Here is a 27,927-nt window from a genome sequence, read left to right as displayed (position 1 = left end):
TGGGGGGACACTGGCACTATCCCTGGTTGGGGAAAAGACCACTCATGCCATGCAAAATGTGGGGGAAATGGATCAGGAACCCTCAAGGCTGAGAAGTCAGGGAGGGGATGTCACCTTTCCCCTGGCAGCCAGCATGGGACAGCCCCAAAACTGGTATGAACTGGTGATTTGAATGAGATCTGGACTGGTCTCAGGCAGCTCTGCATCCCGAAGGCCATCCCTGCACAAACTGCCCCAGCTGGCTGCCACCGGAGGTCTCACCCCCAGCCCCCGCCCCCAACTTGAGGGGCCCCATCCGGGGAGCTGACAGTGAGCAGAGCATAGCATGTCATGGGATGGTGTTTTCCATGGATTTTCAGGAGACCAAGAAACTAAATCAAAGAGAAAAAACAAGGGAGAGGGGGAAAAGAACAAACTAAAGCAATAGAAATGAGCGGCCTGGCATCGGGGCTGGTCTAACCAGAGCCGATGAACGGTGAGGCCTCCCCCAGGTCTCTCTGGCCAGGAGTCTGAATTCAGGAGTGAGAGATTAGGGCAAGGGACAAGCCAAATTCCTTAATTTTCATGTGTCTTTTGGGTTTGACTTTGGACCAAAAAAGAAAGAAAAGAGAAAGAGGAAAACTAAAAGAAAGAGAAGCAAAATCTAAAGATTGTCCAGGACGCAAAAAAAAAAAAAAAAAAAAAAAAAAATTTTCATGTGTCTTTTGGGTTTGACTTTGGACCAAAAAAGAAAGAAAAGAGAAAGAGGAAAACTAAAAGAAAGAGAAGCAAAATCTAAAGATTGTCCAGGACGCAAAAAAAAAAAAAAAAAAAACAATTGGAAGAGCAAATCAACCAAAACCAAACAGGGAGAGGAAACAAAAGAGGGAGAATCGAACAGTTAAAAAAACCCACGGCAAACCAAACGGTAAGACAATTAGAGTGATATCTACCAGATAATGCAGTTTGTTTACCATAGCGTGTCCAATCCCTGCGTGCTTCACCGGAGATATGGGGGGAAGTGGGAGGGGGGTGTTAAAGAAAACAACAAAGACAACAACAAAAGAACAGAACGAAAAGAAAAGAAAAAGAAAATGACCAACTGTGAAACTCAAGGAAGGAGGAAAAATATATATCCATATATATTTGGTTGTTTGTTCAAACCCTCCCACCTTAGGTTCAACGGAAGTATTTTGTTTAAAGAAAATTAAATTATAATGGGAGGGAGAAATAAAACAAAAAAAATTAAATCCCTTCTTCTCCCAGTCATTCCCCCACCCCTCCTCTGGATTCCTCTTCCCCACCAGCCCCTCCCGGAAGAGCCGTCTGCAGAGAAGGGGAACAGTTAGAGATCTTGGTTAGTAGAGAAAAAAACAACAAAAGAACTGGACCAAGAAAGCAAAGACTTAAAGATGGCCAACATTCCGCAGATGAGACAGAAAGGTTAGTTCGGTTTGTCACTCATACCTTGCCCCACCTGTCCCTGCCCATCCCTGGGTCCCCTGGGCTATAAGCGTGTTAGTAACACACACAGAGTCGGCAACGGGTTTTCCAACAGAGGGTGAGAGAGGGAAGGCAGGGGATTAAGAAGCAGACCCAATTATGCAGTATTAGTAAGTCCTATCAGCTGAAATGTTAGGGAGTCAAGGGGAAGGAAGGGAGGGGACAAGGGGTATGAGGAGGGATGGGCTATTGACTCAGGTAATGGACTGATGGGTTTGTTGGGTAACTGGTCAACCAGATGGCTTTCCAGAGAATGGACTAAAGAGCCAGCTGGTGCTGGCCAACTGGCTGACCAGTGGCCATGTCAGGTTAATGGATTAACTGGTTGGTGATGGCCAGCTGGCTGTCAGGCTGAGAGAAGAGTGGGCAACACCCTTAGAGAATCAAAGGACTAGCAAGAATGAGAGACAATTTCATTTGGAGGCAAAGGAAAGGGTTCCCAAGGACCATAGGAAGGGATATGGGTGTCTGCTTTTCCTAGGGATGGAGGATAGGCAAATAGACTGAGGGAGTCGTTGAGGATCGAGGGGAAGGACAGCTCCTCCCTCTTTTATTTTTTTTTTCCTGCTCCTCATCCTTCAGGAAGGAAGAGAGAGTGAGTCGCCACCAGAACAGGGAAAAGGAAACCTTGCCCTCCATGGGCTGGCAGAGGGCTCATGCTCACACTGTATCTAATCATCCCAAACCCTCCTAGCTCTCCACTTGCTCTCCCACCCATAGTTGACTCCTCCTGCCTGTCCACCTTGACTTCTTCAGAGCCCACATTTCCCAAAGAGTTCTCCAGGTTTTTCAGGCACCCCACTCCCATTCTCTGGGCAGCCATCCCTCCCAGCATCAAGTGCCCACCACCACCACCCCTGCAAGTCCCTGGAATTAATAAGGCTATCCCAGCAGCCCAGCCTCCTTCCATGTACACTCATACACCCCTGAGCCTCTGCTCCCCACAGCTAATGCCAGAAATTTACTCACCCTACACCCATAAAAAGGAACATAGAAGTCCCACCTACCTCTAAAATCACTTCCTCCTCCCTAAGCTACAAGCCAGCTCTTTCTAACCCAGTCTCTCAAGTGCCCACCCCCATGTGGTGCTAAGTTTGTTTTCTCTCCTCATTGCCAAAGACAGCAGCAACAACCACCTTCAAAATTACCCTAGTCTTTGGGGAGGAGATGTCAAAGGGACTGAGGCTACTTTACTTTAGAGTATTAGAAATGGAGGGACATGGTTGCTCGATGTACATTAAACACTAAACTGTACACCCGAGTGTATGATTCTGAAAAAGAGAGGTATTCTAGGGACAGATCCATTAGTTGTAGAGTTTTTATAACCAGTGGGCACAAGACTAATTTAGTAAGATAATTAATAAGGGCCTCATATAATTAAAAATAACAGAATTCAATATTTAGCAGCTAGAAGAAGTGCTGAATAACCAATATTAATTATTAGTGATGCAGAAGCAGTTTACATAGCTGGAGAAGAGTTTAATTGCAGGTGCAGTGATAGGAGAAGAGGGTTAGCATATGATGAGAGGATTAGCACTGCTGGCTAGTAGGACTGTCATGAAATGAAGAGACCAACTAGTCAGAACAAGGAACAATTAGCTTCAGGGCAGCTAAACCAATTGCACCCAAAAAGAGCTGTCTGGTATCACTGTACTAGTAGAACAAGGCAGGGGGGGAAGGCATTAGAGGTAAAAACCCAACTACTACTATTTTTGAATTAGAACTGGTTATGGAGAATAAAATAAGAAAGCTTTGCATTTTCATGGAGAAGTTTCCCTAAAAATGGAAACAACTTGGTTTTTTGTTAAAAAACAAGTAGAACAGCAAATTAAGAACCAGGACTGAAAGGGAAGAAATGTGAGTTCAAAGTCTGGACCTTCCACTGATTTGTCGAGAGATCCAGGCTTCCTCTGAAAAATAGGAGGGCTGGGGTGGATGAGATGGGGCCCCTCTAGACCTAGGGGTTGAGGCTCCAGAACCCAAGCCACGATGATCATACTTAAGGGGACAATTGGTGTCAAATACTAGAACGTTACTTCCACTGGAACCCGTTCCTGGTGGCCTGTGACATAGCACAGGTAACAGGTACATGGCAGCCCAGGCCTTCCCAGCAGGATATGGAGAGCTGAAGCATCAGACTAACAAATGAGCAATGAAGGCTTTGTCCCACGCACAGAAACAACTAGACAGCTCTGGAGCCTAGAAGCACAATAAGGACAATGCACGATCAGCACAGAGGATTTCAGTCACAGGGCGAGAAGTCAGTCATCACATCAATTGATAGCTTAGCATGGCCGAGGGCCTTTGGACGAAATGATATCCCATCTCCACCTTGAGCTCTGAGTGTAGCTCCAGTCCCCTCAAGAAAGCCATGAGGGGAGTTATATGCACAAATCATAGAAATCTGGGATAAAGGCAGTCTCTATGGAGCTTCAGCACACAATAAGGACAATGCACGATCAGCACAGAGGATTTCAGTCACAGGGCGAGAGGTCAGTCATCACATCAATTGATAGCTTAGCATGGCCAAGGGCCTTTGGACGAAATGATATCCCATCTCCACCTTGAGCTCTGAGTGTAGCTCCAGTCCCCTCAAGAAAGCCATGAAGGGAGTTATATGCACAAATCATAGAAATCTGGGATAAAGGCAGTCTCTATGGAGCTTCAGCAAGAGAAGCTCAGGACAAAGAAAAGAGGAAGCCAGTCCACTCAGAGATAAGAGGGACCCGTTTTTCAGGGATACAAGCAGAATGTTCAAATGGTTTCAAAATTTGGGAATATTCAAGAATAGCAGAACCATAAGACGAACTACAGCCTCTTTTGCATTTTGCACCAGTGACAACAATCAGGCCCTCACTTGGAAGCAGAGAAATTGAGTGACTTTGAAGTCAGACAGACTTCCAATTCCACCACTTCCTGACTGGATAACCTTGAGCAAGTTCTTCAACCTTCTGAGTCTTGGTTTCCTACTCAGTAAAATGGGAATTATAGGGCCGGCCCGGTGGCGCACTGGAGAGTGCGCCGCTTGGGAGCACGGCGACACTCCCGCCGAGGGTTCGGATCCCATATGGAGACCAGTTCCCGCTCACTGGCTGAGCGCAGTGCGGGTGCAACACCGAGGGTTGCGATCCCGTTACTGGTCAGTAAAAAAGACAAAAAGGAAAAAAAATGGGAATTATACCTGCCACCTCACAGAATTGTTATAAAAATTAGGTGAGATACAAAAGAGAAATGAGATCCATGAATTCAGGGGCTAGTGGAAGAGAGATGTCACAGTTCAATCTGAGAAATGCTGGGACAGAGGGACAGAGTCCTGACAAAACTCAGAGCAGCAAACAAGAGAGGCTTTCTTCTGGTGTTGTAAAGCAAATCTACATTTTTTCCAGGAGGACAGAGTTAGTTCAATGTTTGTATGAAGTAATTAGATCTGCTACTTTTGAACATGGGTCCTCACCAATTAGCTTCAAGAAAGAGACCAAATGAATCAGAAAAACTACTAGAAAAACAACAAAAATGCTCAAGAGTTGCTGGTATTAAGCACTCAATTTGTTTGCCACCTAGAAGTAGACCTAAGGAATGAATACAAATATCATCAACACAGGCAGATGTAAGAGAAGGATAGAGTGCGCGTTTCCCAGTGCTCGAAGAACATAGCATGAAGGGAGCACAGCTGGGGGATGGATCAAGGAAGGCTTTATGAAGAAGGTGGCATTTAAGCTGGGCCTGAAGGGTTGAAAAAAACACAATGAATGATAATGACAGCAGGGAGCCCTTCAGTGCTCACATCATGCTGCCACTGTGCTCAGTGCTTTAAGGCATTACCTCAGTTAGTCATCAAAAGGCTCGTTTTCACTTTGCCAATGAGGAGCTGAAATCCAGAGAAGTTTATAACAAACCTAAAGTCATTCAAACAACTAGTGGCAGAGCTGGGATTTAAGCCCAGTCTGTCTGACTCAAACCCCAGCTCTAGGAATTCACCTGGCAGAAAGGAAGGTAAATGGGTGGTGTCTGTGGGAACAAAGAAAAGAGCTAGGAAAGTCAGCATCAATGGAGAGAAGTTCAGTTAGGCCCTAAGACAGGGCGTGTGTCATGCCAGAGAGAGGAGGAAAGAGGGGAGAGGATCCCTAAATGCCTAATGGACTCCGTCCTTAGGGGAATACATCCTTGGGAGACTCCATTCTTGAAGGAATCCATCCATGGGGATTCCATCCTTGAGGGGCTCCATTCTTGAGGGAGTGGATCCATGGGGATTCCATCCTTGAGGGGCTCCATTCTTGAGGAACTCCACCCTTGAGGGACTCCATCCTTGAAGGACTCTACCCTTGAGAGACTCCATGCTTGGAGGACTCCATCCTTGGGGGACTCCATTCTTGAGGGAGTGGATCCATGGGGATTCCATCCTTGAGGGGCTCCATTCTTGAGGAACTCCACCCTTGAGCGCCCCCGTACCGGAAGGACTCTACCCTTGAGAGACTCCATGCTTGGAGGACTCCATCCTTGGGGGACTCCATCCATCTTTGGGGATTGCATCCTTGGGGAACTCTATCCTTGGGGATTCCATCCTTGGGAACTCCATCCTTGAGGGACTGTGTCCTAGGAGACTCCATCCTTGGGGGACTCTATGCTTGGAAGACCCCACCTTGGGAACTCCATCGTTAGGGCCCCAGGGGAGCTCCTGAAAGTACCTGCACTGAGGAGAGGCATCATCCAAGCTGGGCAGGAGAAAATAACATGTGATATTCTGGTAGCCAGCTTGTATTCCAAATTTGGTTCTGGCTAATGATAAAATGGGTTTTCACACCCTGCTTGTACGGTGATGGGAGGCATACTGAGCATGGGAGGAGAGTGGGCCTTGTACTAAAAATAGGCCTGAAGGGAATCCTCAGAGGTAATTTTTCCTGCCGAGATCCCCCAAGAGGCATCACCAGTCACAGTGGCCACAAGGGCTGAGTTCAAAAGAAGAGGAAGGAGAGCTCAAGGTGCTGTTTCATCAGGCCCTCTCTGGTCCTAATGGCTATGTGCTAAGAGCCTCTAGCTGACTCCGGGGATAATTACCTAGGCTGGGGAAAAATATTGGGGGTGGGGGAATTCTGCATCCTTCCAGTCTTTGGAGCTGGCTTTTGACCCTATCCCACAGCTATAGAAGCAAAGGGAAGGGAGATCCCTCAGTGCTGGTTCTGGGGCAGGCCCTCCCCAGGAAACCATCTCCCTGGCCATTCTAGTCACATGAGGAAAATAATAGGGAAGCCACAGTGTTCTCAGATCCTGGCCATCTACCCTGTAAGGCTGAAGGCAGATGTAATTTCCCACATTACTCCCTGTCCTAGCTCCTGGCCCATAAAACCTGTGGGAGGCAGGACATTGGTTCAAAGCACCCCAACCAGCATCACCCTTCAGATCACAGAAGGATTATTCCAATCCCAGGATGTCACCTAGACACTGTATAAACTTGCTTGAGCAGGGTTTCTCTACATTGGCACTATGGACATTTGGGGCTGGATAATTCTCTGTTGTGAAGGCTGTCCTGTGAACCATAGGATGTTTAGCATCATCCTGGCCTCTGGCCATGAGATGCCAGTAACAGCCCCTAAATTATGACAACCCAAAATGCCTCCAGACATTGCCAGATGTCTTCTGGGAAGCACAGTGTGATTGAGTGATTGAGAAACACTGCTCTAGGGACAACAGGACCCAATAAATTACCCTTTGAATCCCTGAAAAATAGGCACACAAAAGGCCTGGCAAGGATGGACTTGGCCATAGGCTGGGCCTTGAGAGAGGGTAGTGAATCCAGAGCATGGCCCTGGGGTAGACCTTCCCCCAATGGCCATGATGACCAAGAGACGGCTGCCTGTGTGCTGTTCCTACACCCCACATTTATGGGCATGGACTGGAGTCAAGTAAATCCTCCCAGAAGGCCTTTTTAAAGAGGGCTCTCAATCCAAGTCTTCAAGCAGACCTCTGGGTGGCCCTAAGAGCCTACTTCTGGGTCAAATGACCTGCCTCTGCTCTAAGACATCTGGTAGAACAATCCAGGGGAAGCATTTGGATCTGTGACTCTGCAAGCCTATGGAAGAAGTGACCATGGGCCACTATCTACAGTCAGTGCTGCTGAGACCATGTGTCACCTCCACCATGCGGCTTTCCCACCTCCCCTAGCCACAGATCTCTCCCTCCTCTTGAGTATCTCCCAAGTTCTAGAAAGTTTAAGGTTTCTGCTGCACACTTGACCCTTATATGGCCTTGTTCTGTTCACTTTTAACAGACTCACCCTGTCTCCTAGAGAGCTGAAGTCCTGGGAAGACAGGGACCAAGTCTTTTTTTCCCCCTGTGCCCAATATGGATGCACCATAAATTTCTTGGCCAAACGATGCGTGGAAAGGGACTCTGAGCTTGCAGCATCTTGCCAAAGGCAGCACCGGTGAAAGCACTGGTCCCAGGGACAGCAAGTAAGCAAGAAGCACCAAAGGCAACTCCCAGGCCCCAAATAAAATGTGTGGCGTGGCCCCTGAAAGTGTCACAAATATGCATGACACACTTAGGTGTGCTCAGATGTTGATGACAACACAGGACAGCCCTCTGGGTAAGGGGATGATAAGACATGAAGAGGGGCACTGAATTGAGGAGGAGTGACTCTGCCAAGCATATCACTCCCTGGAATGTGGGGGGCACTTAGAAAAGGGGCATCAGTAGGAGCCCCAGGTAGCGGCATGCTTGGGAAGGAGACATAGGATTAGCGAGAGCATTCTCGCAGCAAGGGAGGCGGCATTAAATGAGGAGGAATCCCCATTAGATCATCACTCAATGGTGTTAAATGAGAACAGGTAAGAAGAGTGGGAGGTCAGTCCAAATCCCAAGCCCACTGCTGAGCCTTTCAGTGGGAGGAAGGGGAGGAGAAAGAGGATGATGAAGATGACAAAGGGACAAGGGAAGGAGCACTGCCCCATGACTAGAACCAAGAGGCACAGAGAAGACAACTAGTGAAAGAATGGCCACAGGCAGCAGGATGGAGCTCCAAGGGCAGGGCTGCTGGGCTCTCCTGGTTGCACTTTGACCTCTAGAGATGGAGCTGGAAGAGCTTCCCTGCCAGTAGCTATGAGATTGTGTACCTAAGAGAAAGAAGGACCAGCAAATGTCCTGGCACCTGGGACCCAGCGGGTGAGTGAGCAGAGAGAGGTTAGAAGGTGGAGACAGGGGCCGGCCCGGTGGCGCACTGGAGAGTGCGCCGCTTGGGAGCGTGGCGGCGCTCCCGCTGAGGGTTCGGATCCCATGTGGAGACCGGTTCCCGCTCACTGGCTGAGCGCGGTGCGGGCGCAACACTGAGGGTTGCGATCCCGTTGCCGGTCCCCGGTACGGGCACGACACCGAGGGTTGCGATCCCGTTACCAGTCAGTAAAAAAAAAAAAAGACAAAAAGAAGATGGAGACAGGAGCTGCCGCAGGATACACACGGCTTCTTCTGCTTGTGAAGAAGTGTTAGGTTGGGACCCTGCTTGAGGTGGCAACTTCCCAGGTCTAGAAACAAGCTATGAGGGCTCTTATCAAGCAAAGTCTGTCCAGAGAGATGGGCTTACCTGCCAGACCACCCTGGGCCTGTGAGAGGTGAAGAGGACCACTCCGAAGAGGACTGGTCCAGTGGGGGAGTTTGGGAGCAGGAGCTAAAAGAACACTGCAGGGAAGAGTCCTGTCTGTCTGCAGGAGTTGACCCAGGAGGGCCTCCTCTGAGTACCTGCTTGGGCTAGCCTAGGAGCCAGAGGGAGGCAGAAAGCAAGTAGTGGGCTGACACAAGAGCCCGGCTCCTCTGAAGGGAAAGAAGGAAAGAGAAGGGCATGTCCTGCACCTCTGGTGCTGCCCTACCTCACCCACCTGCTGCACCTGCACCTCACTCTGACTCCATCCCTGTCTCTGCCCTAGAAAAGCCTCAGCTGAGGTCAGCCCCATCCTGTGCCATGTTCAACTCAGGCTTTCCTTTGTGCCTCACTGCCCTACTACAGCGACACCCGCACCTGCTGGAACCCACCCACCCCAGAGCCCACCCTCCCCACCCATTCAGGCTATAGCTCACTCCTCCTATCTCCTGAATCACCCCCATCAGATCCCCTGATTTCTCAGTCCCAACCCCTGAAACCCCAGCTGTTCTCACCAGTCTGAGCCAGCCTCCCCCTGACCTCAGGCTTCTGCCCACAGGCAGCTCTGGAGCCTTCTCCTAGCTCAGTTCCCTGGTCCCCAAAGCCTGCCATGCCCCTGCAGCCACAATCCAGGACCCTTATAACCCCCAGCCCTGCTCTTTTCCAGACCACACCTCACTGCTTGGCCCTGATCCCTCCACCCTCACACCCCAGGCTGCTCTCCCTCCCCCCACATTCTGCTCCAGATACAGCTGACCCCGGCCTTCTTCTTGCTCCCCCTACCTGGCGCAGGTTTCGGGTGACCCGGACGTCGTGCCAGGCATTGTCATTGAACTTGCCATTGACAGGTTCCACGAGGGCCTCGAAGGCACCCGAGCCTAGGTTGATGACCAGCCAGACGGCCCCAGACTTGAGGGACAGGTTGACGTAGTCAGCTGACTTGCCCGTGTGCAGCATCAGCCCGTTGCGCTGCAGGGTGCGGAAGGCCAGCGTGATCTCGTCAGTGCTGCTCTGGATTGGGTTGTGTGACAGGTCATAGCAGAAGAACTCATTGCCTTTGAAGGTCGCCACAAATTCCTCTTTGCCTGCACGCCGTGGTTGGGGGAAAGGGGAGAAGGCTGAGTAGGTAGCATACACCAGGGCCTCCCTCTTCCCTTCCTGCACACCACGTGCAGGTCCTGGGCACCAGGAATCCTGTGTCCCAACTCCAAGCTTTAGGCCCTTTCCCGTCCCCTGGCCTGTCAACCCTTCTCTATGGACCCTGACATCTTTGCTGTCAAAAGGCAACTTCCCCCATGTCCATTTCCAAACCAGAAAGCTGCTAAGTGGCTCTCACACTGACAGCTGACAATTAAGCTGCCACAGGGCCAGGCAGAGTGGCTGGTCCTCCCTGTCTCCTCCCCACCAACGCTCCCATTGGCCACTCCCCTTAACAAAGGGAAGTGGAATAGGAACAAGAGGCTCTACCTGACTTCTCCCTGGGAGATCCTCCCCCATGGCTGGGGCACCAAGGATCTCCTGAGTGCAGCTCACCTCCCGCTCCTGTCCCTCTCCAGTGACAGCCATCTCAGTGCCCAGGGACAATTTCAAGGCCTCACCATATGGGATGGGGACTAGGAGGCCTGTTGTGCAGCAGTGAACAGATGAGGAGAATGGGAAGCAGTGGGGTGGGGAAGGGCAGAAAGACACATGGGAAGGAAATGCAGGTGACAGGGGGATGCACCAGGTAGCAGGAGGCCCCTGGGCAGAGCTTACATGGGTGGCCCCCATGCCAGCTATCACCACTGGCCCCCCCATCAGCTTTCTAATCCAACCTGAGAAGGACAGGGCAGACAGGCCCTAGGCAAAGAGCCTCAGAGGGCCCAGAGTGCTGGGTGTGCAACCTAGGCATGCCAGGCAGGTGGCAGAGGTGACAGCGCAAGGAGACGCCTGGCTCTCATGCATGGGTGTGCGTGTATGTACGTGTATGTGCATGTGTGCTCGTGTATATGCATGTGTGCCGTGTGCACAAAGACACTCAGCACAGAGCCCCTACCACTAACACTTTTTAAGCAGAAGCAAAAACTACTGGGAGAGTCATAGTGATTGTCAGCATTCTGTAAGTGAAAAGTGAGAGGACAATGACTCAGTGCTACCAGGAAGTTGGGGTCTTGGCCCCACACCTGCACAAGCTGGCACAAGCAGAGGGAAGAGAACCGGACACAGAGTCGGAAGTGACTAGAGGACCTGGACTTTGACAGTGGCTCACTTCTCCTTGTGGTGACACAACGGCTGGACCCACCCACCTCACAGGGCAGACAAGGGGAAAACAAGACCATATCTGTGAGGGTCTTTACGTCAGACTGAGATGTGTGGTGATTCTGGGTAGACACTCCCAAGGCCCAGGAAAGAGCAGGCATAACACCAGGGCACACAGGGGACCACCAGGAGACACCTGCCTTTCCAGGGGGCAGGGCTCAGCAGCAGCAGACGGGGTCGGGGTCTGTGGTGGGGGACTCTGCTGATCCCCTCCCCTCCATACACAGCCTGCTTCTTTCCCTCCAGGCAGGCTGCCCATGGACTCTGTCCTCACTGCCTCCGAATGCCAAGCACCAGCTGCTGCCCTAGAGCCTGGCACAGCACTCACTGTAGCTGGCAAGGCCCAGCTTCCTGAGGCCACAGGGCAGCAAGACTGGTGGGGGCCTGGGCAACATCAGAACCATCTGAATCCCTCCCTCTGTCCACTTAGGGTGCCAGTGGGGAGGGCCAGAAAGCAAAGGTGAGGACTCCAGCAGACAAGAAGGGGGAGGTGGGGAAGAATGGTGCTGCAGAAGGAGGCGGGGTACAGAAGAAGAAAGATGGAGCATCGCAGGGAGAGAAGAGAGATGGAGCCAGCTCAGGGCTGTGAGGGAGCAAGAGGTGACGAGTAAAGCCACATGGACAAGGAAAAGGAGCAAGCCCTGAGGGGACAGGTAGGGAGATGGGAAGAGGGCCAGCAAGGAAAGGGGATGGGAACCTCTAGGGAATGAAAGCCAAGGCTTTCTGGGGCCTTACTGTTGCCATAGCAACCAGGCCTGCTGCCCAGGCTCTGGCAGAGCCAGGGGCTCAAGGACCAGAAAAGGGAATGTGTTTGACCTTGGATCTGCCACACGTACGAGTCCCTCCCAGAAGCCAGGCCTCCCCTCCCACTCCCTCACCCTCACTGCAGTCAAAGAAAATTTCATGAAAGAGAGTCAAATAGGAAGAAAGGAAAGAATAAGGCAACCACATGAGAAAGTGATTGGGACAGAACAAAGGAGGCCAGAAGAAAGGAGAGAGGCGGGTCTGGGACTGGACCGTGGCTGCCAAGGCAAAGTGGAGAAAGGAGACCATTCCTTGACTCTTCGGGGAGAAGGCACAGCCAGCCACTCTGGAGCCTGAGCCTACATAGGCTCTAATCCCTTTACCACCAGAGACCTGGGTAGGCCCAGAGATGGGAAGAGGTGCAGAGCAGCCAAAGGGAACCTAAGAGACTATGAAGAGAGAGAGAAGAGGTGAGCAAGAGTGGAGAAAAAAACTCGAGAAAGGTGAGAAGGAGAGAGAGAGGATCTGAGTGGGGGAAGAAGGGCAGGATTTCTAGGGGCTCTACTGGGATTAGGATGTGGGGTGGCTCAGGGCACTCAGCAAGAACCAGGTCTGGGATGAACAGCCCTGAAGCACCAGGGGGCGCTCTCTCCAGCCTCGCTCTACTGGCCAAACCCGGAACTACAACTCCCAGCAGCCTTGAACAACAAGCACAGTTCCCTGTAGCCTCTGGCACAAGAAGGCCAGTAAGAGCCGAAACTTGTTTACCTCCCACAGTTGGAGTTCTGTAGCCCTACAAGTGTCCCCAGTGAAGCTGAACGTGGCTAGAGACTAGCTGTTGTGGTCCTGGGTTTCTAAGTACCATGAGGGACACAGCAGCTGCCTCCTTCCCAGGCCCGGCTCAAAGGCCTCCTCTGGGAAGGTCTCCAGCCCCCCTGCAGCCCCTCCCCACTCTCCAGCACTACAGCTGTCTGTTCTGCTCATTTGGCACTTACTGCCTAGTAACATCTTGTACTGCTCCCTGGAGAGGAAGTGTGATGTGAGAAAGAAGACCTGGGCACTAGTGCTGGTTCCACCACCAGCTTTGTGACCTTGGCCAAGGCACAACAGCTCTAAGGCCCAGCTTTCTCCTCTGGTAAAAGGAGCTAGTCATCAGCCTACCTCACGGGTCGCTGTGGGCTTCTTAGAAAGAGGACAGCTGGGGTGCAGCTTCCTAAACTGTAAACTATCGCACAAATAAAGGACTCTTGTACTGGCATGTAACTTTCTCTGGTGTGCTGCCCCCACCCCATAAATGAATTCATTAACTCCTCTGAACAAAGTGTGCACTTTTAATATACTTTGCATGGACCACACTTTATTGTTATTTGTTAGAAAATCAACGCACTCCTAAGGAACAGACACCATTCATCCATTTAAAGTAAATTTTCTGAGCACACACCTACGTATGTGCCAACAGCTATGTAGAGCACCAGAGTAGACACATGAAAATACCCAATCCCAGTGCTCAGGGAGCTCGGGTTAGTGGGGGATGCAAACAGGTGAAGTGACAGTTAGGATACAGTGTGATGAGCCTTCTAATGGAGGTGTCGACAAAGGGAAACTGGGACGTATCCAAGTCAGCCTGGGTCGTTCACGGAGACTTCCAGGGTAGATGGCCTGGCTGCTTTTTCAAGAGTCAGCTAAAAGAGATTCCAAGTAGTTGTGGGACGGGGGCAGGGTTGGTGGAAATCCAGGCAGACAGAAAAGCATGGACTAAAGAGTGGAAATGGGACACAAGAGCCCCAGTGCTTGGCACCCACTGGAGCTCCTCTTTGTTAAACTGGCCTGTAATCTTGGGAAGAGATTCTCCTAAGCAAGGCGGGCTCAGTGCAGAAAGGGGAGCTAGAGCCCTAACACAGGCTTAAAGGGCCCCATACTGGCCACAGGGGCTTTGGTCAGTGTCAGTTTCCCCATCTGTGAAACGAGGGCAATGGTCCCCACCACAAAGGGTCGTGAAGGCTCATTTAGGTGACATGTAGGATACACATGGATGACAGATGCCACATCTCCCAGCCAGAATCCCGTTGCTGGGTACCTAGCAGTCTTCCAGAATTTGATGGTTAAATGGGGGGTTGCCCTGCTGCCCAGTCACTCTGCCATAGAAACAGAAACCTTCTAGGGATGGATCTGAACAACTGCCATGGAAAAAGACCTTTATGTTCTAGAAAGAGGTGTCAGGACAACCGGGCTCTGGGAAAGAAACAGAGGTTTGTGGCCCTTCACACCAGGGCAGGAAATGGGGCTCTGGGAATGGCACTGGGGATGCAGGTCCACCAGTTCCTGTAAGCCTCAGAGAGGGCACAGGGGATGCCCCTCTGTTGACTTGGCTTCCCCCTAGGAAGCGCAGTTAGCCTGCAGTGGAGTAAGGGCTGGGCTCTCTGGGGACCGTGGGGTCACTGACCTTTTGTCGGCTGGTGCACATCGCCGGCTCCTCCTCTCCCGGCCCCCCCCTCGGAGAACAGTAAGGACCCTACTGGAGAAGCAGAATTGGGGAGTCAGGCACAGGGGGCTATCAGCCAGTCCCACCCCAGCCGTGAGGTGTTGGAGGGCCCTCTCCAGGGCGGAGGTGCTAATTGGAGAAAGAGGTGAGGAGGGGCTTCTCTCAGGACTCATTTGTCTTCAGGGCCCCTAGGGTAGAAGCTGGTTGACAATCCAAGGACCATCAGCCCCACAGACCCCATCAGACTCACGAACACTGATTCCCGCCCTTTACCAAGGGTAGGGAGACTGGGTGGAGGAGCAAAGGCCTTATGCCGGTGCAGGAGCCCCTTTGCCCTACGGCAGGTGACCAGGCCAGCCCTGAGAACTGGAGGCCCTTGAGCCCCACTTCCAATCTCTCGTTCATCTTCCTGGCCCCTCCTCCATGAGGCTCACTCTCCACCCCATTCTGCTGGGTCAGAGTTCATGTTCAAAAGCCTGGCACAGGCTCTCCTTCCCCAAACCCCTCTTCTGTTCTTTGCCTATCCTCTCACTCGTCATCTGCACCTCCTTTACCCACTACAGTGGCTGCTCTTCATGTCGCCTTTGCCCTCTCCTTTGCCAGGGGCTTCCTTTGTCCCTCCACTGTGTCCACAGAGGCCTGTGCACACCAAGGGAGGTCTGGACTGGCTGTAGCTCATCACAGATGTGGGGAAGCCCCTCCTCAGGAGCCTATTTCTCACTCCCCACCTCTCTGTTCATCAACACACATGCCTCCACCCAAAGGTCCCTGCAGGCACATGTCACATTCTAGGTTCCAGGCCAGCTTGAACTCTCCACCCACCCCTGCCAGTGAATGTGTGCACTCAGCCGCTGGCTCCCAGGACCTGTCCCTATTGTCAGATCCACCAGCTGGCTTCAGGATGAGGGGAACTCGGGGATGGAGGGGAAAAGTCCCTATCTGGGCTCTTACTCCAACCCTAATCCCAAATCCCTAGAACTAAAACTAGAATAACACTTGAGCTGTGGAACTTTCCGGGGGGAGGGCTTTCTGGGGTCCTTCAATTGGGCCTTCCTCTATGACAAGGTAAGTCACAGCCAGCACCAGAACTGGACATTGCCAAGCTGGAAGGAGATGAGTGAACCAACCAGGACTTCTACTGCTGACTCCCCACTCAGGACTTCCTCTTTCCCCACAAGTCTTACCACAACTTCACATCCCTGCAAGAATCCCAGGTCCCTACCTCCTCAGACCTCAATCCATCCTGAATTTCAGATCTGTGTGAGTCTCCCCTCGCAGCCCAGTCTTGGTCCTGTAGGCCTCCCCTGCCTACAGGCTAAGGATCCCACTCTGTCCCTATGTAAGATGAGGGCTGACCTGGACAGGGGCAGCAGTGCCTAGGGGTCCGGAGGGCCAAATCTCTGAGTTCAGAGATTCAACGATAGTGCAAGCCTGGGGGGGGGGGGGTCCTGTAGGCCTCCCCTGCCTACAGGCTAAGGATCCCACTCTGTCCCTATGTAAGATGAGGGCTGACCTGGACAGGGGCAGCAGTGCCTAGGGGTCCGGAGGGCCAAATCTCTGAGTTCAGAGATTCAACGATAGTGCAAGCCGGGGGGGGGGGGGCAGAGTTGGAGGGGATCAGGCAGGACTCCTGGGTTCTGTCTCCAGTTTTGCTTAATATCAGGGCTTTTAAAGATGGTAGATACTTGGTCAAATGGAAGCTAAAATTAAAGGACTAGTCCCAACTGGACCACTAATCAAGGCTGTGTAACCGCTAGCAAGTCACTTCATCTCTCTGGCCCTCAACGTCCTCATCTGCCAAACAGGGGTAAGAGATGCTCAAAAGAAGGGAGGATGAAGGCGTATGAGGGGCACTGTGGAAAGGGAGGGATCCTACACCTCCGTTCCCCTACTTGCCCCCCTTCACTCCCACTGTGGCTCAAGGGGACATCCCACAGCAGCAGGGTTAGCGGACATGAGGCCTAAAATCCTCTTTCTCTTGGGTTTATAGAAAAGAAAGAATGAGTGAGTGGAAGGAAATAAACACCACCATGGGAAAGAAAAAAAGCAAGATACACTAGCAGGAAAACGCAAAAAGGTGATTGGAGACAACGGCAGGAGTTCAAACATCTCTTGATGTCAGAAACCAAGGTGAGATGAGGGCGATGGAGTGGATCAGGGTGAGTGAGGGAGAAGGGAGCGCACAGACCAGGATGACCCCCCACCCCCACCCAGGCACCCCCCAAATAAAATCCAGAAATGGCAGAGGAAAGGGAGAGGAAAGGAAGGAAGGAGGCAGGATAGGTGGAGGAGAGGTGGGGAAAGGGCAGGGACGGTGAGGGAGAAGGGAGCGCACAGACCAGGATGACCCCCCACCCCCACCCAGGCACCCCCCAAATAAAATCCAGAAATGGCAGAGGAAGGGGAGAGGAAAGGAAGGAAGGAGGCAGGATAGGTGGAGGAGAGGTGGGGAAAGGGCAGGGACAGGGAGAAGAACAGAAAATCCAGGTGAGGGTGGGGGCAATCCAGTCCAATCCAAACCAAACCAAAACTTCAAACCATACCTTCGCTGTTTAACGTCAGGTGAGCCGGACCTTGGAAAGGTGAAGGAGAGAAAGAAAAAAAGAAGAAAAAAAGAAAGGAAAGGGGAAAGAAACAAAGAAAACACGAGTCATCAAACTCAGCCAGAGAGAAGGGAGAAAAAAGCTTTTGCTGCCACAATTTAAAAACACTTTTTAACTTGTGACAGACATCGGGGGAGAGCCCCCAGCCCAGGAGCTGAGGAAAGGGGCCCGATGCCGAAACAGAGGGTGGAGGGCACGAAAGGGGAAGAGAGAAAGAGAGATAAGGGGGCATCAGAGGGGGCGAGGGGGCACAGGCAGAACCACAGGAAGGAGGGGGGCAGGGAGTCGCTGCAGGGGGGAGAGGAGATTTTGGTTTCTTTTTATTCTTCTTGCCGGAAAAAAAAAAGGAAAAGGAGGAGAAGCATGAGGCTGGAAGGGTTGCTTTTTCCTTTTTCTTTTTTTCTTTTTTTTTTTCTTCCGGGAGGCGGAGAGAAAAAAAAACGGTCAACGAGAAAAACGATTCAGATGGAGGAGAAAATAAAACACGACACAAAAATCAAAGCCACCTGGAGAGAGAGAGAGTGTCCTGTTAGCGTGGGACTGAGCGGGCAAGTGGGCCTCCAACCCCCCCACAACCCCAATCCCGGTTACCCCTAAGACACTGGCAGAGAAGCGGGGAAGGATGGGGGGTATGAGGAGCCTGGGCCTGAAAGGAATTCCCCACCAAAGCAGAGTTTGGAAAGACACCTGTCCAGTCCTAATCCTCCCAGCTACCCCCTCCCAACATCTTCCATAGGTTAGTAGGGATCCTGCACCCTTGGGTTCTAAGAGGAAATTGGGGCTCAGGAGGACAAAGCTGGAGAGGAAGTGGGTAGGAGAAGGTAGACTTCAGGGACACACTGGAGCACAGAGAGGGGGCTTGGATTCTTCCACTAGGAGGACTGGGAGACTAGGGTCAGAGCTCTCGGACAGCAAGGTCCAAAGAGGACAGCCAAGACCCACGGGCAGGAGGCCCTGCTCTCTAAGAGGTCAAAACACCTCATTCACACATCACACTACGGACCCCCTTTCTCTGGCCAGGACCTCTCTGAGATGACCCAAAAGCTGAATTTTGGAAATGGAAAACAGACTAAGAACAAGATAAGCTGGGATTTCCATTCAGGATTACTTTGGCACCTTAAGAAAGCCTTCTCAGCCCTAACCCGAGGTACCCCTCCTCAGCCATAGTGGGAGAGTATCTGGCCCATTGGCCTGGTACCCCAGTCCCCAAAGGGCAACAGCCAAGGAAAGCTCTCTCGAAGAGAGGCTGGCAGCACTAGGCCCCATAGCTGGGCAGAGACCCCAGGGATCCCTGAGATGACCAGTCAGCCCCAAACTCGCCCTCCCCCCATGGTGTCTGGCCAAACGGGTGGGAAGGGAACATCCCTGCAGTGCCATTGTTGCCCTTGGAAACATCCCAGTTGCTGTGGCAATGAGATGTCAACCCTAGGGATAGAAAGCTGGAGCCAGAACGGAAACATCAAGGTTAGCTACAAGTGTCTCCGGGATGAAGATGAGGGCCAGGATGCCTGGGTTCCAGGAGGAAAGGCAGCAGGGAGGCCAGGAAGGGCATGGCCAGGGGCCAAAAGCCCAGACCTTGAGGAAGTATGGCCAGATGGTTCACATTGCCCTCTTCTCCCCATCTCCCTGGGGTAGTGTTGGTTTCTTCCCACCTCAGCATCTGAGGCCCATTGGGGAAGAGGCCACGGTTGCTGGGGGCAGCCTCAGGACACAACAGCTCTTGGGAGGACACAGGTTTTTATCCACGACACAGGTAGGGACCCAAGCATTTGGACAGTCTTCTTATCCCTTGCTCTGAATGGCCCCCTATCCTGCCACCAAGTCTTTCCCCAAGAACTACCAGCATCTTCTTACAAAGCCCCTAAATCAAGGACCCAGGCCCAGAGCCTCAAACCCTCATCAGCTCTTCCTGTTGGGAGCAGCATTGACCTGGGGCTCCTACCCTCAGAAATCCAGGCCTCTGCCAGCCCCCTGCCCAGGAGTCAGGTGCCCCATGAACCCACCCTGTGTCCCCCGCAGGCCTGATTACTGCCTGGGGGAGAGCAGCATCTCTCTCCTCAGACCCTTCACTGCCCAGCTCCTCGCCAGCCTCATTAGCATGCGGCAGTCTCCCTCTGTCACCACGGCAACCAGCTGCTCAGCTCCCTCAGGCGTGACAGCACCAGCCATCTTGGTGAAGGGGAGGCCGGTTCCCTTCCTGTCTACCCTTGGCTCAGCCCCAGCTGGCCCAAGAGTTCCCTCCCTAAACCCTGTCTGCCCGCATCTGCAGTTTCTGCTCCCTTGTCCTGGCCCCCCACCCCACTGGGGTATTCTCCTCCCCACGTCCACCTGTGGCATCAGCCCCTCCTCCCACTGCTGGAGAAGAGGCTGGCAGTGATGGATGGCATTGCCAAGGGTCCTTTCCTAGGGCACTTTATCTGGCTGCTTCTGGGTCTCCTCTCCCTTCTAGAAGGAAAAAAGAGGTGCTTGGCAGGGACTGCGGAGCACGATGTCAGGGTTCCTGGAGAATGCTAGGCCTCAGGCACAGCGTCCAGGGATGGGAAGAGTGAAAGCACAGTGGGCTCCTTCGAGACCTGAAGGGGACTACCGGGTCCAGAGCACAGTGCCCCAGAGGAGGCCCCAGCCCACACCCGTGAAACCACCACCAGCCAAACCCACCTTCCCACTTTCAGTCTCTTTCCCTGACTGTCCTACCAAAACCCCAAAGAGGACCACCATCAAAAGAAGAAAGACAATTACAGGGGACAAGATTAGGAGACACACAAGCAGGCACACAGACACAGCACAGAGAGACACACAGATGGATCACACCCCTAGGTGTGCACACACACACACAGCCTCAGATACACACCCCTGCACAGCCACATGCAGGTACATGCAGTGGGTGCCACATCTAAACCAGCAGACCACTGTGCCCCCCAAAGAATGGCTGGGTGGCATCCACAGGCCTTGTTCCCCATTGGTCCCCAAAGCCCAGTTTCCTTCCTTGTCCCTGTCTATTATTCCCTTTTCTCTCCCCTCCTTTCTCCAGACCACTTCTCCCCACACCGGCTCTCTCCTGGCTGGCGGGTTCCCCTCCCTGTTCATCTCCTTCTGCCCCCCCCTCCTCCTCTTCACTTGCCCCTGCTCCTTACTCCTGCCTCTCTGCCCCTCCTCCGTCCCCCAAGCCTCTCTCTTCCACCCTTTCTTCCTTCTCTCTCTTCCTCTCTCCATCTCTCCCTTTGTTCCGGAGGAGACATGACATCAAGAGCAACTAAAAGTCACATCAGCACTAAATCTTATCTCCAGCCCTCAGCAGGCTGCGTCCACCCAGACACGTAGACGCTCTCTCTCCACACACAGACACAGAGGTAAACACTGACACACAGAGATGCAAACACAGATGCAGACACACAAAGACGCTGTTGCTCCGACAGAGGCTCACTTCAATGTGGGCCATACCACAGAGACACACGATGCAGGCGCACGGCACACCCCACACTCACACAAACTGTATTACGCGTACACGAGCATACACATATCCAGATGTGCAGAGGCACAAAGAGACACAACAGGCCAGCAGAGCTGTATGAATGCACACGTGCTCACACACACGCATACACACACACACACATACATACTCATGTGCCTGCCTGCTGGGACCAAGGCACTTTGGGACCCTCCCCAAAGAAGAGATGCCCAGAAAGAGAGACAAGCCAAACCATGGACACACAAGGAGAAATGGGTTCCAGCCCCACACTCAGGCCAAGAGCCCCTGGCTGCCTCTCTTTCCCAGGACTCCTGCAGCCTTGGCGCTCTCCTCTGCTCCTCCCTGGCGGGCCCAAGCCCAGGGATCTCCCAGCCTAGACTGCCTGCATCCCTTCCAATCTTGCCTTCCCAGGAGAAGAGAGCACAGGGCAGGTTTGGCGACGGGGATGCCACCTCTCCCTGGTGGGGACACACCCCACCCTGCTGCCTTCTCCACGATGGCCATGTGAGCGAGCTCATCGTCAGCCCAGCCTGCAAGCCTGGACCACCCAACCCAGTCTTCCCTCTCCCTGATTTTATTCCACCCTGGAGAAAGAAAAGAAACAGAGGGAAAACCAAAGCTGGAGGGAAAGATCCAGAGAGTGACAGAAACCCAGAGAGAGCCTGGGGAAGGACAGACACAGAAAGAGGATCAGTGACAGAGCCATGGAGAAAAAGAGATAAAGACAAAAACTAGAGAGAGAAAAGGCAAAAGGAACAGAAGATTGAGAGAGATTGGACAGAGAGACCCCAAAGAGAGACATGTTCCCCACCCTTGCCCTCGGACTGGGCTGAAGGAAGAGGTAGACCACCCCTATCTACCAGCCCTTGGAGCAGGGGTTAGGGGCATTCCACAAGTGTTGGCCAAAGTGGAGCATAGGGGCTGCTCCCACCCCACATCAGGGACCCAGACCCTGACTCTTCCTGCACTCCAACCACACTGCAGTCCGCCTGAGCCCTGCAGCAGAGTCTAGGTCCCAGAGCAGGTCCACCTCAAGCATAGGCTTCTGGGGCAGCAGCCTGCCCCTGACAGCATGGCCTTTCTAAGCTTCCTAAGCAGGCTGGGACAAAATGGTGTCTACCCACTCCCTTTTAGTAATTCGGAATCCTGGCAGCCCTATACATCCACCCCCACTCCCCATCTCTTCCCTGAGATCCCCTTTCCCTTTCCTGCAAGGGAGAAGAAAGGCCAATGGGCAGAGTGGAGCAAAATGGGCAGATGGAAGGCCCTGCCCTTCACCTGGCAGTTCTCCCCACCAAACCAGTAAAGAGGGAACAGGTGAGAGCAGGGCCAAGGCAGCCAAGAGAGGACCCCAGATGTCCTTCCCCAGAGGGGTCCCAAACAGGCAGAGGAGGGAGATCTTGGGCAGCTAACAACACACCCTCACATAGCACCCCATGGCAATAGATCCGCCACCCCAGTGACCAAGAGGCTTCACTCACCTTCCATGGGGTGCTCCTCTACAGCCAGCGAGGTTCAGAGAAAAGGAGAGGCAGAAAGAAAAGAAAAGGAGGGCTGTTAGCAGGGGTACCATGGATAGGGGTTCCAAGAGGAGTGAGGGATCCAAGGTCCCTGAGCCCACCCAGGCCCAAACACGAGTCAGCTAACCTGGAAGGCCCAAATCTCAGGGAACAGCTTTGCTGAGGATGAGACAGAGACAAAGTTGCTCACTGAGTCAGGTGCCCCACACCCAAAGTCAGCCAGTGTGAGGGCTGAGAGGACCCTTAACACATATCGTACCCTCATGTTACATTTCAGGAAACTGAGGCCCAGGGCAGGGAAGAGACCACTCAAGGTCACATGGAGAATCGGAGGCAGGGCCAGGAGTGGCAGTCAGGCTTCCTGACTCCCCTAGGCAGGCTCCTCCCCTGCATTCCATTTCATCTCTGAGACAGATGGGGATATGCTTACACCAGCAACTGTCTTGCAGGGCTCACCCGAGACACAATCCCTCTCAGTGACACACTGACACACATAGGTACTTAGGAATCAGTGATCACACAACTCATTCCTGAAGCCTTTGAACCCAACCACCCTGCAGCCCCAACCCACCCAGGGGAGAAAAGGCATCAGCACAGGGAGTCAGAAAACAGTTCTGCCACCAAGTGCTGTGTGACATCCATCCCAGTCAGTTAACCTTTCTGAGCCCCAAGTCCTTCTTCTGCAAAAATGAGAAGGGTGGATTAGACAGTTTTGAGGCCCTCCTGGTTCTGGCTCTGTGATTTGAGGATAAAGGCCTTCTTACCAGCTGGGTGAGGCAAAGGGCCCCTTGGCTGGATGGACACCTCCATGGGTGGCAGGGGGTCAGAATTCAATGGGCCACACTGGGCCCATCCCTAGATCACGCCACACCCTTTTGGATCACCTAGTAGGTGCCTGCCTGGGCCTGGCCCTGGGTTTCACCAAATAGGAAAAAGAGGAGATGGAAGGAAGGGAGGGTGGAGGCATTTCCTCCAACTAAGCTACAACCCCTCAAGCAGGCTGGGCTCTGGTCTTCTTTGTAAAAGAACCCAGGCACCCCCAGTTCCAAACACTTGTGACATGCCCACCTACTGGGAGCCTTTAGATGAAGCAACAGGTGGGAAGAGAGAAACAGCACAACCTACAAATACACAAACCCAATGGGAAAATATACACACACATGTTGGCCCCAGGATACACACATATACACACAAACTGCTGTTCGGTACACACGCACACACACATGCACACAGCTACACTGTCTCCTCCTACCTCCAACTTCATTTTGGGCCCCAGGATACACACATATACACACAAACTGCTGTTCAGTACACACGCACACACACATGCACACAGCTACACTGTCTCCTCCTACCTCCAACTTCATTTTGTGTTATTTGTTCATTTGCTCTTGGGGGGGAGGGGTAGCTATAATCCAAAACAAACACTGTAATTTATCACACTTTATACCGCCCCCATAAGAAACACACACATACATACACACACACACACACACAGGCTGAATGCAAACACGAATACCTGCAGAGTGATCTAATACATAATACTAGATGCACACACTCACTGTCACCACCCACACTCCCTCCGGTGGCTAAAGACACACGCCCTACAGTGAACACATCTCCCTTCTACGTATGTATGTATCTATCTCCCATTTCCTAAACCTATACACACAAGCCTTTACATGTCTACATGTGTTGCACACTTCTATACAACACTGAACTTCTTTTACCTGATATCGCATCCCCAAAAGCAGCATATTCAATGATTTTCTTAAATAAATGGAACCACATTACATTTACAGGGAGAGCTGGCTAGTGAAAGGGGCCCTTGGGAAAACCCTTTGGCTCTTGTGAGGACTGCTGTGTTGGATTTCTTTGGCACCAGCATGCTAAGGCTCTGGTCAGCAGCACAGTCATCTCACCAGCACCTGTGCAAACAAGTCGGCACAGTGACTTCCAGATAATCCAACATGGCAGATATTTCAAGAAGTATTTCCACTGCCAGAAACGTGCGTCATGCTATGCTCAGGAAGGTGAAACGACCAAGCTTGGTTTGCTCCTGGCTTCTGAGAGGCAGCACCTAGGGACTAACAGGCCTCTCCTCCTCTGCTGAGCTTTGCTTTCTGCTGATTCACCTCTGCCCTCACTTGCCATCACAGGCCTCTCCAGACTTGGTCCCCTTCCCTCCACACTCCTCTTGCTTCTCTCCGGTCTCACTTTCGTGGCTAAGGGCCAAACTGGTATTTGCAGCCCCAGCCTTTTCCCTGAGTACATCCCCACCTGTCTGCCTCACGATTGCTCAGACAGCTCTCTGACATCCAAACACCATCACTGAGGTCATGATCATCACCTCCACCCCCCAACCAAGTGTGTCTCCCTGTGTTCAGCAAAAGGCCTACTTTCAACCAACATTTCTTTCTTTTTTTTTTTGTCTTTTTCCGTGTCCGGCAACGGATCGCAACCCTCAGTGTCGCCCCCGTACCGGCAACGGGATCGCAGCCCTCGGCGTTGCTCCTGTGCCTCGCTCAGCCAGTGAGCGGGAACCGGTCTGTATGTGGGATCCGAACCCTCGGCGGGAGCGCCGCCGCACTTCCCAAGCGGTGCACTATAGCAGTGCGCTACCGGGCCGGCCCTCAACCAACATTTCTTAAGCTCCTGCTACATGCTCCACACTGCCAGCTCCAGAGATTCCATTTAACCACATGCCAGGCACCTTGTTGACCCTCAACATGTGACATCACATGTCAGCCTCATTGCAACCCTAAGGAGCTTGATGGAGTTGATGGACCTATCTTCTCTGTACAGAAAAGGAAGCAAACCAGGAGCACAAAATCATCTTGGCCCTTGTCCACTGCAATCCAGGGTCATCACAGCCTACAGCCTCACCCCTCACTCCTGCTCTCCTGCAATAGCCTCCTCCTGGTTGGTCTCTTAGCCCACCCTCAGCCCGGCACTCTGGGCACAGGTACTGGGTTCACCTTACTGAATACTGCTGTGATCAACACACACACTCAGCACTTTTCAGTGGCTCTGGTACAATCCTCTCTCCTGTGCTCTGAACCTGTGTGCCCACCCACCTTCAGAGCGGCTCTCCCCAAGCATCTTATGGGCTTCTCACCCTCAACATGTCCAAGGTGGGCCTCAGAACCCTTCCCACCCCAAACCCTCTCCTCCTACCTGCATTCCCTGATCAGGTTGGGCACCGAGAGAGCAGCCTTGCTGTCTTTTCTGACTAATCACAAGGTAGGTCCTATTGGTTCCACCTTCTAAAACACAAAAGTAAACTCCTAGAAGCCCTTTTCCTCCCTCCATCCCCACCAGCACTGCCCCCAGGCCAAGCCTCATCAGTTCCTGTCCTGGGAACATTAATCAGCCTCTAAGATGACCCTCCCGGGCCGGCCCGGTGGTACACTGCTATAGTGCGCCACTTGGGAAGCGCGGTGGCGCTCCCGCCGAGGGTTCGGATCCCACATACAGACTGGCCGCTCACTGGCTGAGCGAGGGGCGGGAGCAACACCGAGGGTTGCGATCCCGTGGCTGGTCCCGGTCCGGTACGGGCGTGACACTGAGGGTTGCGATCCGTTGCCGGACACGAAAAAAGACAAAAAGGAAAAAAAAAAGATGACCCTCCCTACATCCAGTCTATTCACCTGCAATTCATACTCCACAACTGCCAAAGTGGTCCAACCATATCATGATCCTGCTGAAAAACTCCAAGGTTTCTGAGTACCTACAGAATAAAATTCAATCTTCTCAGGGAAGTCCACTTGAAATTGATCATGCCTCCCTACAACCTCCTTTCCCACAACAATCCAAGCTCCAGACATACCCAACTTCTTCCAATTTCCCTAATATGCCATGTTTCTGCACACACGACTCCCTGAGCTTGAAACACTCTTCTCCATCCACAGCTGCCTGAAACTGTTGACTCTTTAAGACCCAGGTCAAGGGCCGGCCCGTGGCTCACTTGGGAGAGCATGGTGCTGACAACACCAAGTCAAGGGTTAAGATCCCCTTACCGGTCATCTTTTAAAAAAAATAAACAAATAAAATAATAATAATAATAATAATAATAAAAAGACCCAGGTCATACACTTCCATCTGTGTTCTGGACATAGGAGAGTTCATCATCCTCTTTTGTGCCAGCTCTAGATATGTACATTCTACTGCTATTTCACTTACCAAATCTATAAGTATTACAATTGTGTTTTCATGTTGGCTTTCTGACTGGCCTGTGAAATATGCAAGAGCAAGGACAATGTCTAATTCATCTCTCTATATCCAGCTGCTTGCACAGTTCTTGACTCAGAAAAAGGCATTCCTGTGTTTGTTGAGTGAATAATAAAATAACACTTCTCATATACTGAGCACTTAAAGTGTGCCTGGCTCTCTACACACACTGTTTCATTCATCTACCACCATTACCTTGTCAATGATATTATAATTACTGTCTTTCCGAAATGAGGAAACCAAGACTCAGAGAGTGGAAGTAATTAGTCCAAGGTCACACTGCTGGTTAGGGAGAGTCAGAATTTGAACCCAAATCTATCCGGCTTTAAAACTTCCAGTAGACTACATTCTTGGCCTAGAAGTCAAGACTTCTAGTGATCACTAATTTACAGTTCTGATTTTATCTCCCACAAAGCACAACCAATTGGCTTCCTCACCACACCCTGACGTACTCAACTCACATCCCCTAAGGTCCTCATTTAGACTATCCACCTGGAGGGAAAGCCCTGCCCTTTCCCTTCCACGACTCTAACTCTCACTCAGTCACCCTTCAAGATCTAGCCAAGTCTCTTGCTATAATTTGAATGTGCCCTAAAACTCATGCTGAAGCTTGATACCCATTGTAATAGTGTTAAGAGGGTGGGAAATCCAACTATAGTATTTGAAAGGTAGGGCCTTTGAAAGGTGATTGGTTCTGCCCTCATGAATGGATTAATCCATTCATGGATTAATGGGTTATTATAGGAGTGGCACTAGCAGCTTTATAAGGAGACGAAGTGAGCACATTAGCACCCACTCTTGCCCCCTCACCATATGGTGCTCTGTGCTGCCTCAGGGCTCTGCAGAGTCCCTACCAAGAAGAAGGCCCTCACCAGATTTATTCCCTCAACCTTGAATTTCTCAACCTCCAACACTGTAAGAAATAAATTTCATTTTCTTATAAATTATCCAGTTTCAGGTATTCTAAGTGACAGGAAGTCTTCCTGTCCTTGAAGCCTTCCCTGACCACCAGGGTTAATAACCACTGTAGCACATATTGATCACTTAGAATAGTACCTGGCACATTGTAAAGGATTTCCATGTATTAATTCATTTGGTCCTTACAACATTATCAACTCCATTTTACAGAGTAGAACATCGAAGAACAATGTGGGTAAGTCAATTGCTCAAGTTCATACAGCTAGCAAGTAGCAAAGCCAGGATTCAAACCCAGGCAGCCCATGCTCTTAATCATTCTGCCATCTTTACTTGGGAGTATCTAACTCATCTCTGGGTTTTAGAACAGCTGCTCTCTGCACCACTCTTAGAGAAGTCCATCCCATTCTGCCTGGAGCCACGTCTACCCACAGAAACTGTCAGGACATACGTGACCTCATATACTCAACTTTCACACACATGGGTCTCCACTGCCCCACCAGAGGACAGAGATGGTCTGCCTTGCCTAACATGAACTCAAGATTCCAGCACATTTG

General features: G+C 51.8%; 1 protein-coding gene across 1 annotated transcript; it reads right to left on the bottom strand.

Annotated features, from left to right (window-relative positions):
• Positions 1-821: 821 nt before the first annotated feature.
• On the bottom strand, positions 822-22,200 carry NRXN2 (neurexin 2). Its single transcript, XM_008572869.1, has 5 exons — positions 22,187-22,200; positions 17,177-17,206; positions 14,595-14,666; positions 9,893-10,194; positions 822-977 (listed from the first exon to the last, which is right to left on the bottom strand). Exons 1-5 carry the CDS (start codon positions 22,191-22,193, stop codon positions 831-833), a joined length of 558 nt encoding a protein of 185 aa, XP_008571091.1. The 5' UTR covers positions 22,194-22,200; the 3' UTR covers positions 822-830.
• Between the last annotated feature and the right edge of the window lie 5,727 nt (positions 22,201-27,927).

Source organism: Galeopterus variegatus, unplaced genomic scaffold (assembly GCF_000696425.1).
Source record: "Galeopterus variegatus unplaced genomic scaffold, G_variegatus-3.0.2 Scaffold845, whole genome shotgun sequence".
NCBI lineage: Eukaryota > Metazoa > Chordata > Mammalia > Dermoptera > Cynocephalidae > Galeopterus > Galeopterus variegatus.
Note: the sequence above shows the minus strand (reverse complement) of the source record. Positions and strands in the feature narration are given on the sequence as shown.